The sequence below is a fragment of the Haliotis rufescens genome, unplaced genomic scaffold (assembly GCF_023055435.1).
Source record: "Haliotis rufescens isolate VD_foot unplaced genomic scaffold, xgHalRufe1.0.p SCAF_11, whole genome shotgun sequence".
Classification (NCBI taxonomy): Eukaryota; Metazoa; Mollusca; class Gastropoda; order Lepetellida; family Haliotidae; genus Haliotis; species Haliotis rufescens.
Window position 1 is genome coordinate 10,912,850 of NW_025963791.1, and position 14,948 is coordinate 10,927,797.

At 38.9% G+C, this 14,948-nt stretch overlaps 1 protein-coding gene across 1 annotated transcript in view; it reads right to left on the minus strand.

Moving 5' to 3' along the window:
* Positions 1–3,371: 3,371 nt before the first annotated feature.
* Positions 3,372–14,948, minus strand: part of LOC124141177 (rhomboid-related protein 2-like) — a 95,429-nt gene continuing 83,852 nt past the window's right edge. The window contains exons 8-9 of the mRNA XM_046509111.2: positions 7,549–7,603; positions 3,372–6,253 (exon numbers count right to left, since the gene is read on the minus strand). Of these exons, the coding sequence (XP_046365067.1) occupies positions 6,021–6,253; positions 7,549–7,603 (288 nt within the window). The 3' untranslated portion in view covers positions 3,372–6,020. The remainder of the gene's footprint in view (positions 6,254–7,548; positions 7,604–14,948) is intronic.

The following is a 14,948-nucleotide window of genomic DNA, read 5'->3' on the forward strand; positions in this document are numbered from 1 at the left end:
AACTAAGATCTAGATTTAATGAGATTGACTGAGTCTGGACCAGACAATCCAGTGATTGACATCATGAGCAGCATTGTTACAAGCAAATGGGATACGATGACAGATGACTATGTAAGTACATGATGAAGTAGGCGACTGCTTGAGACGACTAATGGGTTCGGATGGTCAGGCTCGCTGACTTGGTTGATGCATGTCATCATATCCCAATAGCATGGATCGATGTTCATGATGTCAGTCACTGGATTGTCTGGTCCAGATTCTATTATTTACAGACTGCCGTCACATAGCTGGAATATTGCTGCGTCCGGCGTTAAACAACAAACAAAGTATAAAGTTCCACATGTTAATATGTCATGATGGAGGATTAGTTATTTCATCACAAGGAAGTGAAATGTCAATGCATGATAATGACTATTAATTCCTGATGGAAAACGTATTCTACAAAGGAATAAACATACTACTTTACATGTTTATAGGAATCACACACTTCTATCACACACAAGGGAACACATTTATGTGTGGTTGTACAACATGATGCCAAACACGTCTCGACTACCAATCTAAATGTAAATAGCAAAACTAGAAAAATCCCTGAGTAATAATATTTCTTTCTCAAATATTTCATGTTCATAAGGCCATAATAATTAATTATGACATTTTCACTCATACGCTCAACCCAAGGTGCTGCAATACAGTGTGCAGAGTTGTGTCCCTTGGGCACACCAGAAACCTATGATTGTGGGTTCGTATCCCGGTTTGCCTCAATTATGTATCTAGGTTTTTCAGCACAATACCCATGCTCGAGGGTTTTACCACAGACACAAATGTCGAAGACTTGCATCACTTTGGGCTTTCCTCCAACATTAAGCTAGCACGCTGTGATATAACTGGAATAATGTTCAAAGCAGCATTAAACTCAACTCCCTCACTCACTCTCTAAACCTACAAGAAGAACCTTCAGTTAAAAGTAAGAGGAAGAAATAAGTGCAAATTGTGTGATATACAAAATGCCTTGCAAAAAAATAACAATTGCAATAAACAAATATGCCTATTTTCCAAACTATTTTGACGAGAATATAATAATTCATATACAGTGGCCTGGACATCAAGAATGCCACAGAAAAAAACAGACTATTAACATGGCAACTACCTATGTGTAAAATGTTTGCCAAAACAACAAATAAAACATATAAGAGAACATAAGACAAAATGTTAGGCCCATATCACATCTCTTGCCATTTCCCATATATCCACTTCATAAAAAATGACACTCAAGATCAAAAGAAATGGTAACAGTGTTTATGTTATTGTCAATATTGTGATCTTTAGAAGCATAACTGAAAACTCCTTTTTCCCTTTGAAGATTAAAGTGTTGTGGTGTTAAACTGAACTGAAGATGGACTTACCAGGCTTTCTAAAACATCGTTTATTAAATTCATCTTAAATGTTTTTTTACACAAGAAATTGTAAAACGTCTGGATATTTTCATTCCCCATTAGAGATGTAAAGCCGTTTTAAAGAGAATGAACTTTGAGGATGGACTCTCCTTTTGACCTTAATATGCTATGAAGCATCACCAAGCTCCTCTGCATGCTTTGAAGATGATTTGCTGTGTACACAGAATATTGATCTGTCTGTAAAGGTATAATATCCATATCATACTCATAATCGGTTTGCAAATATCAGTAAACTACAGAATATGTTTCTTTTCACTTTGAGGACCTATTTATAAATTGTCGCATGATGGGACAATGTAACCTCTGCCCAAAATGGTCTTTTAAGGTTTATATGTTAATTATCATGGTGTTATTTGACTTGTAACCATAAAACAGGTTTATAATGTATCACACAGACGGTGCCTTTAAATGTGGTTTTGTTCTCAAGCAATGAGTCTCAAATATCTCTTATCTGCCAGATGCGATATGACCTCATTTGTTTTTAATTTGAAAAATGAAATATTCATAATTGGCAGTTTTTAAAATCAATAACTGAGACAGGATACCCTAGTGTGACAACTGGTTATAAGTCAAGTCACACAATAAGCCAAGCAGCCATCATGAACTTTCAGAAACAAACAAGACCACGCAAATCACATCCATGCTTACAGAAAATGATTAATTTAGCTAATGTTAATAAAAATAAAAATAAACGTAAATTAATAACTCTATTGAGACACATTACAGCTGAAATTACATTCACCAGTTTGATAGCATGAGGATAACTGGATATTAATTTCCACTCAACCAAGATGACATCACAGTATTTGAGCAGGTTTTCAAAGAACAGTTATTAAGCACTGAGCCAAGAAGTGTCCCAAAAGTATTGATTTTAATCATTAAAATAACGTTTTCTGTTCTAATGGTGACAGACTTCCAAAAAACATTTTTACATCTCGTTGCATTTAAAATCTGAAATTACCATTGTGCCCCTTTATGGGCCCCTAGGTAATAGTCTTAAATATACTATGCATTTGGGATAAGGATACTTAATATTCCATGCCATAAACACACACATATCAGGAATAAGTGTGGCATGTCATGGACTGATGGGTGTATCCCTGTCAAATGTTGAGTGGTATATATGTGTGCGGGTTGCAGTCAGCATCATCAGTGATAGATGCAGAGTTCTATCAAAAGACCATGGTGAGATGAGAGCTGCACTTGATCCACAAGATATCCACAATTTAAGAACTGAAGAAAATGTTTACAAGTCATAAGAAGGATATTAGATGTTCTCATGGGCATTACACTTGTTCATTACACCAATGTCTGACAAGGAGCCTACATCAGGCTGACATGCATTAGAAGACGTGTTTGTTTTAAAATATCATCTTCCCGAGGCAAGAGAGTTAACTGACTTTAAAAGTCCAGTTTCCACCCTTGCCGAACTAGGCTGGTATTATGGAGTTACGTTTTGGCTGGGCTAACGAGTCTATGCATAGTCCAATCAAAATCGCGCACCGAAATTGAAATCCGGTTCGTAAACTGTAGTGCAGATTTCGGTCGATTGCAGGATTTGCAAAGCATGTGCACCACCAACTTGTTGTCAGCAGATATTTTCCAAATCTTCTCATGTTTTTAATCAAGGTGCTCAAGCGATTTGATGCATTTCGCGATGTAAGACCCGTTTTATCACAATATAGATCTTGATTATCGTCTGATCGTCCTGCCCGGGCGCAACCATTTTGTGTGAAGCAAACGCAAGTGATACGAGAGGTGGAATTTGATTGGTCCTTAGGAGAGGCTTAGAAGGGACATAACTGGTGATAGCCACTGGTGGCGCTACGATTGAACCCAGATATTCCAGCCTAGTTCGGCAAGGGTGGAAACTGGACTTTTAAAGCCAGTTAACTCTCTTGCCTCGGGAAGATGTAAAATATGGACATGAGCAAGTATTTGACCCCAGCTGATTTTCTGAGGAACCATAGATAAAAACAGTACAAACATTTGGGATGGAAGTCATCTTGGTCATGGACTTGGATGTTCTTTAAAAGTTTTTAAAAAAGAGCCCTTTTTACTCATTTAGGTTTACTTGTGTATTAAATCATGTAATGTCCATGAAAAATGGCTGGTTGAACATGTCTGATAATTTTCATACCTTATTTAAAACATTTCTGCAAATCTGACATTTCCAGTGCACTAAAAAGGACCCCTATCCTAACTTCATATTTTAACAGAGTTGTATTAATTATGAACATCAAGCAATAATTATAATCATATTTAAAGGATACACATTAAAATCTAAGCAAGTATATTTCCTCAGATAATCCAACTATCCATATTGTCATAACAGTATTACAGAACAAGTAGATGCTGCCTACATTATGTACTGTTCGTGTAATGGTGGACATGTCAGGTGTTAACGAGGAACCTAACCCCACAAAGTGGTTCTGGGGCTGCAGCCTGCCGTGTAAATGGATGCTGTTATAAATAGACCAAGAAAGAAACACTTCCAAATATTTTTTTTAATTACATGTACTTGGTTCATTGATCCCCCAACTCAAATTTTACAAATGTCTGTTTCTGTTTGAAGTCTGTTAAGAAATTGTAGCAAGAAAAAAAAACTGAATAGAAGATTGATCTGGGAATAGATGCAATCCTATGTCTGGCCTAAGAAATCCCCAAAGAAGCATGTTAGTTGCATTACAGCTGTTCGACTCATCCCATCAATGATACTTATATACTAAGATGTCCTTTGTTGCCTCTAGAAATGTTCACAAGCTTAATTGAATATTGATATTGGCGGCTGATATGGTTTTGGAAGAAAATGTAACTGTAAAATGTAATGAAGAAATGTCAATGATTACTTTGTGACATATCTCTCTATTACATAGGGTTAGTTGGAGTGTTTGTTTGTTGTTTAATGCCACATTCAGCAATATTCCAGCTATATGGTTTGTAAATAATCAAATCTGGACCAGATAATCCGGTAATTGACATCATGAGCATCGGTCTATGCAAATGGGATACGATGACATGCATCAACCAAGTCAGCGAGCCAGACCACCCAATCCCAATAGTTGCCTCCTACAACAGGCACAGGTTGGTGGGGACCAGTTCTAACCTGGAATCCCCACATTGTCAAGTTAATAGAGAGCTAGTTTCAGTGTTTCACTCTATGCAAGCATCCAGCGGAGGACTCGTCAGTGGTCCCACTCTGTATCACTCCCCCATCAACTGAAGCTAAGCAAGGATTCCTCTTGTACTGAAAGTCAGATATTATCTTGAAGCTGAATTAATGGCAACACAAGCAGCTTAATGCATCAGATTCATGACGATAAAGAATATAAAAACATCATCACTCATGTCTTCATTAAAGCAAATACTGGTCCAGAGGCAAAGAAAGTCTTTCTGACTAGACAATAGTTTCAAGTAACTGTGTGTCTAGTAATACCCACTTTGACTAGATTTCAGGCCAGCATTGTTGGTGGTAAGATAGTCTGTCTCTCTGACCCAAGAGACGAAATTCAAAAATGAATCCAACTTCATTCTAGAATGATTCGGCAAGTCAAGATTGCCCCAGCTCTAGTCTGGAATTAAGCATGGATCAGGGCTCCATTTGGATTTTATTATATATTGTGGGTATATAAATTATAAATAACATAACTTATATCTTAGACTAAATGTTAGTCAAGTGGTAAGGAGGTAAAACACTTTAAGTCTCAGGGATGGAAAATTCTCCAAGCATTACTTATACTCATACATACCACTACACCGTGGAGACTCGGAACTCTGTACAAGACAATAGTCATCACTATGAACAGCCAATATGAGCAACACATTCCAGTCTTACTAAACTCAGATCTTTTAAACTGATATGATACGTCTCTGAGTAAAGATCTCAGGACACCTCTAGGAAGCCTCATCAGGTGATCCTGTGCAAACTTTGACTGCCCAATCAAAACGAAGGAGGTGTGGGTTCTGGAGCTAATCAGATGTCAGTTTTCAAAAGCTATTTGTCTTCATTACTCAATTTGGAAGTTTCAAAGTCAGCAAAAGAACACTGCCACAGAACACAATTATACCCTTGATAGTAAACCCTGTTGGCTGCAGATGCCGTGGTGCTCACAAAAGACAGGATGTGCAACAGATCTTCAACAATATAATTTTGCAGCTTTGTTTTATCTATAACTCCTCGATCATATTCATTTTTGAGACCCATAATTCAGATATGTCTGTCTCGTACCGAGAATTTAGAAGCCTTAATGCCGATCAGTTGATCAGAAAGTTCAACCGACACAACCTATGCAGGTGTACTCAGATCTTCACACAGAGATCGAGGTATTGTATGCAGTAAAAGATCTGATTTTAATCAGATTGAAAACATCCTTCATGAACATAATCCACAGAAGTTCATTTGAAAGAATGCTTGCAAAGACGTGCAATCAAAAGTAATAAATAAATAACACAAAAACTATAAACCATCTCATGATTGTCCGCATAATGAAGTGATGATTCCAACCTCCAAGCTCCGTATCTTGATTCATCGCACTCTACAACAGTCACTTCCTGTAGACACAGTCAGTAGTAGAAAATATTCCAGAAGATGGCGAACACCACACAACCGAGGTACACAGCTAGTGCTATCCACCATACATACTGTTCATGTAACTTCTGCTCAAAGTTCTTCAGCACCACCAAGCCTATAGTGAGTCCTGCTAGCGCCCCCATCAGGTGGGCCACATACCCAACAGGGGGGACAACCTCCTTATGAACATAGCGGTCCCATATTGCAAAGCCGACATCTGCACTTGCTGAAAGAAAATCAATATAAATATTAGCAATACTTATATATCTAAGGCTCACAAAATTTTATGTTATATACCGGTAGACCCATGAAGATCCGGGATAGAATAGGTCTTCAGTAATCCATGCTTGCTGTAAAAAGCGACTATGCTTGTCGTAAATGGCGACTAACGGGTGGTCAGGCTCACTGACTTGGTTGATGCATGTCATATCGCATCCCAATTCCGTGGATCGATATTCATGATGTCAATCACTGGATTGTCTTGTCCAGATTTGATTATTTACAGACTGCCTTCATTTTGCTAGAATGTTGTTGAGTGTGGCGTTAAACAACAAACAACAAATTAATATTTAATAACTGTAACTTTTAAAGAGGGTATGTTTTCTTATTTGAATTTTTTTCAGGATATATGTTTACGTAAGGATAAGATATATGGATGAACAATTTCTTTACTACAATTAGGAACAAGGTTTCGATGTAGGTTCTAACACGATTATCAAGCAAGTTCCCTAATTGTAATAAAGAAGTTGTTCTTCCATATAGCTTATCCTTACTTAGTACTCCAACTTCTAACTGCCTCTCAAAGAAGATATATATGGTCAGTATCACTTATTTGTGACACAACTGCATTACAGTTTTGTATCTTGTTGGTATTGTACTTTCTTTTTATTTGAAAAATACCTTTGTCAAAATAAAGCTGACAAGATTGTGAATGTACCAATATGGATTGTATCCGACAAAATGTATTGCAAATAACCAATACATTAATATATCATACATATTTCTCTCTATGGTTCTAGGTGAGGTGAAATTGGGTTTAACGTAGCGTCCAAGATTATTGTACTTATATAACGACGTGCATGCACGTGTGTGTGTGTGGTTGCTTGTACAAGTCCAGAGTGATGCCGATTTATAGTGCAAGCCCACTGAGATACCATGCTGCAGTTTGACATGAATACCCCACTCAGACACAGTATACTGACTCTGAGCCGACCAGTCCTTGTTTTAGCCCCTTAATGCCGAGCGCCAGTAACCGAGTACCATCCATTAACATCTTTTGGTATGATGCGGTCGGGGATCGAAGCCCGGACCTTCTGCTCTCCGGGCGGATGCTCTACCTCTAGACCATGGAAGTGGTGATGTATTTGATACGGGTGTCATTTTGCAGTGTTTCAGTGACTGTTTTCAGTCTAGTAACGTTTTGATAATGTTTCATTTTTTCCAAGTCTATACTTTCTTTTGCCCCGGGCAGTTTGTTTTTAGCAAGAACAGATGTAACATATGTACAACCCAAACACTCACCTATAATGAGAATAGCTGCCAGTTTCAGAATGCCAAGTTCCATGTGGGTGTAGTTCTGAAATACAAAAGTACTGTGTTACCTTCACACAACAATAAGAAACAAAAGCTTCTAAACCCTTTCCATAATCAGAAGAAATCCGAGTCCATTGTATGATTTTGATTATATACTAAACATGTGTTTATGAATAACTATCAAATACTGATGATAAAGGCCAGGTGTTCGCATAGCACCAGGCACAAACACATGCAAAGGCAAGTCAACTGTTCACCTGAACCAAACAGGGACACATATGGTACAAGTTAAAATAGGGAATTGCATCAGACATCTTCCTCCACAAATCTACCATAAAACAATTTGAAAGATTAACTAAGGCCTTGAATGTTTTCCCTCTGATAAAAGAACTTTTGAAATAGTCGCATGATGCCCTTTGAAATCTTCATAGAAAGAGCATACTCGATTGTACCTCAAAATTAATGAAATGGAGGCACCAAAGGCTAGAGCTGATTGAATTTTGCTCGACATAAAGGGAAAATTGACTATTGGAACGTTGAAATCCTTCATCTTGTCTTCATCAGTCTGGTGGTTAGTTTTTTGTCATGCTGAATTATAATACATCGATAAAATGTGAAACAGATGAGGTGGTCTCACTGGTCCATTTTATTTCTAGTTGAGTTTTGAAAATTGGTTATTTGATCATTATTGAAATATATCAGATGATCAATATATCGGAAACTTAGGGGGGCAAGTGCCTGTATTTTGATTTTGCTAATCTGAGCAGAAATTCAGTCTTGTATGCATAAAAGAAACAGGTCAGCAAGGAGAGGAGGACAGTTGGTGCCCATGGGGATGCCTAGTTCTTGCCTAAATGTCCTATCCTCAAGCAAGCCCATCACTGGCTTACCTTCAAACAACCAAGGCCAAATCCTGGCTTATCTTCACACATCCAAGGCCACATCCAGGCTTACCTTCTCACAACCAAAGCCATATCATGGCTTATCTTCCCCCAACCAAGGCCACATCCTCGCTTACCTCCACACAACCAAAGCCATATCATGGCTTATCTTTACACAACCAAAGCCATATCATGGCTTATCTTCACACAACCAAAGCCATATCATGGCTTACCTTCACACAACCAAGGCCAAATCATGGCTTATCTTAACACAACCAAGGCCACATCCTCGCTTACCTCCACACAACCAAAGCCATATCCTGGCTTATCTTCACACAACCAAAGCCATATCATGGCTTATCTTCACACAACCAAGGCCAAATCCTGGCTTATCTTCACACAACCAAGGCCAAATCCTGGCTTATCTTACACAACCAAGGCCAAAACCTGGCTTATCTTCACACAACCAAGACCTAACACTGGCTTATCTTACACAATCAAGGCCAAATCCTGGCTTATCTTCACACAACCAAGGCCAAACACTGGCTTACCTTCACACAACCAAGGCCAAATCCTGGCTTACCTTTACACAACCAAGGCCACATCCTGGCTTACCTTCATACAACCAAGGCCACATCCTGACTTACCTTCACACAACCAAGGCCTAACACTGGCTTACCCTCACACAACTAAAGCCAATTCTTGGCTTACCTTCACACAACCAAGGCCAAATCCTGGCTTATCTTCACACAACCAAGGCCAAATCCTGGCTTATCTTCACACAACCAAGGCCAAAACCTGGCTTATCTTCACACAACCAAGGCCAAACACTGGCTTACCTTCACACAACCAAGGCCAAATCCTGGCTTACCTTTACACAACCAAGGCCACATCCTGGCTTACCTTCATACAACCAAGGCCACATCCTGACTTACCTTCACACAACCAAGGCCTAACACTGGCTTACCCTCACACAACTAAAGCCAATTCTTGGCTTATCTTCACACAACCAAGGCCAAATCCTGGCTTATCTTCACACAACCAAGGCCAAATCCTGGCTTATCTTCACACAACCAAGGCCCAAACCTGGCTTATCTTCACACAACCAAGGCCAAACACGGGCTTATCTTCACACAACCAAGGCCAAACACGGGCTTACCCTCACACAACCAAGGCCAAACACTGGCTTACCTTCACACAACCAAGGCCAACATTTCATATCACATGGTTCACAAAGTTATCTTGTTTGTGCTCTGCGTGTGGATAACAACCGATAACAAAACAAAATCCCAACTGAAGCAGCTGTTCACACGTCAATTGTAACATTCATAGACAGGCAAGAAATAACTCAAAAGGTTATTTTCAGACACAACTTCTTATCCCTTTCATTTCCTCTAAACCTTACACTATTTGCAGATGTTTCAAATGGACTTTGCATTATCTGGCCCTTGGGTGAGAACACAGCAAATGCCATCAGATACTTAAAGGCCAATTTCTAGTTTTGTATTTTTCTGCTCTTTCAAAAAGTTGAGAAAATGAATCCATGATCCAAGTTTTAAAATAATTGGTGTAACCGGACAGGAGGTTTGGGGGCAGAGGAGTTCCCAGTAGGCATTGCTTGATGGAAGAGATGACTAAATATGGATCAGGCATCAAGTGCTTGTTTGTCAGGGCAAGACTTGATTACTTTACAGCATGTCCCAAAATATTTGTAATGTTGCTGACTTCAGCATAAAAACCAATTCACTTGTCCAACAGAACCACTGTGGCAATCACACATGACACCCTGTATGGGAATATTGCTTGTCATACAATATGAAGGAGATGTGGGTTCATTGCCAATCTTTCTTTTCCAGACAATAATAAATATGACAGAATGTATTCTCCTAATTAGCGTCTTAAAGAGCCTTATTTTATCTACATGGCAGTATGTCCAAATTTTCATGTCAAGTTAGATGACACAGATGTCAACTGTCCTTTGCTTGTATTAGTCTGTTTGGGCCTCCAAATGCAGAGCACCAGGCAGGGACACAACAAGTACCAACTTTTAACGTCTTTGGGTGTGACATGCCCAGGAATTGAACCACCGATCTTACGTTCTCTGGGTAGATGCTCTATCAACGAGGCGACAGAGGTGGTCTCTTGTGAATGACTATTTGTTGTAATAGTTACAGTGAGGTGAAATGGGGTTTAACGTCGCGTCCAAGATTATTGCACTTATATAGCAACGTGCATGCACATGTGTGTGTTTGTGTGGCTGCTTGTGCTAGTCTGGACTGATGCCGATTTATAGTGCTAGCTCACTGAGATACCATGCCGCAGTTTAACATGAATATCCCACTCAGACACAGTATACTGACTCCGAGCCGACCAGTCCTTGTTTTAGCCCCTTAATGCCGAGCACCAGAGAGGGTAACAACAAGTACCATCTTTTAACGTCTTTTGGTATGACGCGGTCGGGGATCGAACCCCGGACCTTCCGCTCTCCGGGCGGATGCTCTACCACTAGACCACGGAGGCGGTGTGTAATAGTTACAGATGACTATCTGTGGGGAATCTGGGAAAGAAGAGGTCCTCAATATCTTGTAAGTCATAGGAGCTTACTGGTAGGAACTATAAACTGGTTGATTGTGTGTCATCCTACCCAAGATCATGGATCAGAGCTCATGCTATCAACCACTGGTTCACCAGACTCAATCATGTACAGGATATCGTGGTGTACTAGCGCAAAACATGTTTACCCTTTTCAAAAACACATAGTGTCATCACTGATCCATGATCTATTCATATAATTTTCATAACCCGTGAAGATCCGGGTTAGAAGAGGTGTTCAGTAGCTCATGCTTGCCTTAAAAGGAGACTATGCCTGTCGTTAGAGGTGACTATCGGGATCAGGTGGTCAGGTTTGCTGACTTGGTTGATGCTTGTCATTGTGTCCCAATTGCGTAGATCGATGCTCATGATATCAATCACTGGACTGTCTGTTCAAGATCTGATTATTTACAGACCGCCGTCATATAGCTGGAATATGGCTGAGTGCGGCGTTAAACAACAAACAAACAAACAAACATAACTATTTTGCCTTTTACCCCCATTGGAATCGGTTTCAACGGATAATCAAGACACGCTATTCTCTGCCATTGACTTTTTTTATATTCCTTGACTATTGCCATCTGCACCATAAAACAACATTCACTCGTCAAGTCTCAATCAGGCCTCCATCAAATATAATACAAATAGTGGTTGTACACTGCTGTTATCCATATCCCAGCAATATCACTGCAAGGGGTTTCTTTGTACCAAGAGGGGAATAGAACCCGGACCTTCGGTGTGATGATCAATGCTATAACCACTAGGCTACCCTCTTGCCCTTATCATCTAAAATTGATCTGGTATCCACAAATAAATGACATAACAATATCCCACAAAGCATTTACTCCCAGCGTTTCATTTTACACGTTTATATACAAACCTTACAACTTTATTCCACTTCAAAGTATATGCTACATAAAATGGGCACTATTATTTCCTTCTCTACTAAAAGAGGTCATACTGCTGTTTAACTTGTGTTTTTAAACTACAGTGAAGTAAATAAGCTCCATATTTTATGTCTGACACATTCTTGGATCAATATTGATATAATAGTTGCGGAAGGGAAAATTATTGATATGTATCCATGCTAAATCCTAACCAGTGCTAATATGGCTACAACACTCCAAGAATGGAATCGCGGAACTCATCTCTACTGCACTGGAAATTACCCAGAATCCAGTGGGGAAACAGCTTCAACCCAGGTTCTCATTAAGCTGAAACTGTGTCCCAAACAAAAATAATGTTTCGAAGAAATACTGCCATCGTGGCCACTTCACCTTGGTAAAGCATACAAAGGGCTCTTGGTGTAACCTATTTTTGTGCTGCAATAAAAGCCGTATAGAATTATTCAGGAGTTGGCTTTAAGTACAAATACATTGTGTTATACACTCACGTCGGATCAATACTGGCTTTCATTTCCTATTCCAGTCAACGCTAATGACGGTTTTCATTGCCTTTTAACTAATACAGTTGATGTCTGACTTGGGTGAAGGATCGGTGCTGGTTAATACCAAGTCTCATTTGTCTATTTTCCCATTCAGCGTGTGTTGAATTACTTCACATTAAAGTGAGTGACGCTATTTGGTATGCCAATATTTCAACATTTGATGGAGCTTGTTACAAGTGAGTCAACAAACAGAATCGTTTTGCCATTTACATAGTTAAGTTCTTTTCTTTGTGGGTCTTGTAAAGTTTATGCTTGTTTTATTCTGACTTCATTCGATGTAGGAAACAAAAAACAAAATGTGACATTATTAACCCACACTGGAACAAAATCAGGAGGGCACAAAAATATATTAATTGGAAAAATTGCAAAAATTGCATCTCCAAATGTCATAAATCTGAAATAGTGTCATGGGTGTTGGAAACCATTTACATGTGAAAGCTCCATCACAGTGTTCAACACCTTAGTTAAAGTCTGTTTAGGAAGGAGATGTTGCTGTGTGGAGTTGTAGAAATTACATATTCTCATAGATGCATGAGATAGGGAAATGATGTACCGTATATGACCATAGATAAGCCAAATTTTGAGGACCAGAAAAAAGATTCTGTAGAAAGGGGTCGGCTTATATATGGTTTATACTTTCACACGATTAACTTGTGTAATTCAATACGGACTTGTTGATATTCTACTTCTGATGACAGACCATGACGAGACGTAGTTTTAGGTTGGAGGCCAGGCTTAACTACTGCACATAACATTTTGATACAGATTTCAAGAACCAAGTTAATACTTCGGCTTATCTATGAGATCGGCTTATCTATGGTCACATATGGTCTGAGGAATAGAAGTTCGGGCTGCCATACTTTCTATTTTTCTTTAAAAAAGTGTTTACCTTGATTCCTTGTTAATCTTGAAGGCTACCATTAATTGTCTGTAGGAACAAATTTTCCTTTAATCAGACTAGTTTTACAGCATTCCAGTACAAGTTTAAATTTTTCCCAAATTACGTTGAAAACAGGACATGAAAACAATGACACTCTGCTACTGTATTTTTAGTACCTAATTGTTCAACAGGTTCTCATCCAATCACTGGCTAGCTACCATTTAAAACATTAAATTATATCCTTATATGGCATGGAATCAAGCAAAATTGACATAACTCTGAGGTTGGAGGAGCTTTATAGATTTCTATATCTAATTGTGGTGTAACGGTACAGTGGTACATGCTACGAGGCCCTCGATACAATACATCGATTGATGACCCTTGTCTCATGATACATACAATACATCTCATTACAATTTGTATTGGTGTAAAAACATGTGAATAGTAACAAAAACAGTCCAACTACCATCTTTCGTAGATTCTCTAATATTTCATGGTTGGACAAAAATATCACAACGGTCACAGTGCCCTCTACCAATATGATTCTGCCCTAGAATATCCCAGTTTGACCTCTGAAATTTGATATTGAATGATTCAGGGTTGTGATTCACCTGCAAAATGAAAGAATATCAACCCGTGAAATAAAAGTACTGTATTGGGATATAAACCGTATCACACCCATAGTATCGGGACATGTATCGTATCACAACCCCACCATTTCGTTACACCTCTAATATTTAACCAATGTTAACTTATAAATACTGCATCACAATGTATGCTTGAGCTAGTTTAATTCTGATGCTATTTGAACTGCAATTAGACACAGGTGTGCAGACTAAAGACTAATTGAGCACCGTAATTGAAATTTTCTTCAAATGTGGAAGTTTCAATTAAAGATTTCCGCGACTTGGTGGCCAACATAATCAAACATACATGAAGTCCATCCAGAATAGATACCCAGAAGTGTTGATACACGTCTCATTATCACCCTACTCAATTATTGACAACCATCATCACCAAAATACAAGGCACCTTCATATAGGGAGACGAAAATTATTCAATGAAAATAAATTTATCACTTAATCAAACTAGATCTGTTAACACTGGAGGCTACCTGATAATGTCTTCAAAGCAATAATGTTCAATGTTTGTTTGTTGTTGAATGCTGCACTCAGCAATATTCCAGTTATATGACGGCAGTCTGTAAATAAGGAGGAGGAGGCGACTAACGGGATCGGGTGGTCAGGCTCGCTGACTTGGTTGATACATGTCATTGTATCCCAATTGCGTGGATCGATACTCATGATGTCAATCACTGGTTGTCTGGTCCAGGCTCGATTATTTACAGACCGCCATCATATAGCTGGAATATTGCTGAGTGTGGCATTAAACAACAACCAAACAAACAAAACAAAACAAACCAAACATGTGCTTCACACATTGTACCCATGTGCAGAATCGAACCAGAATGTTCGGCATGACGAGCACACACTTCGACCACTCACCTACACTAGGTATTGTATTGCCACATGAATTCACACAGGAGCATTCTAAAACCCTCACAATTGAAACATTGGTTGTGTTATGT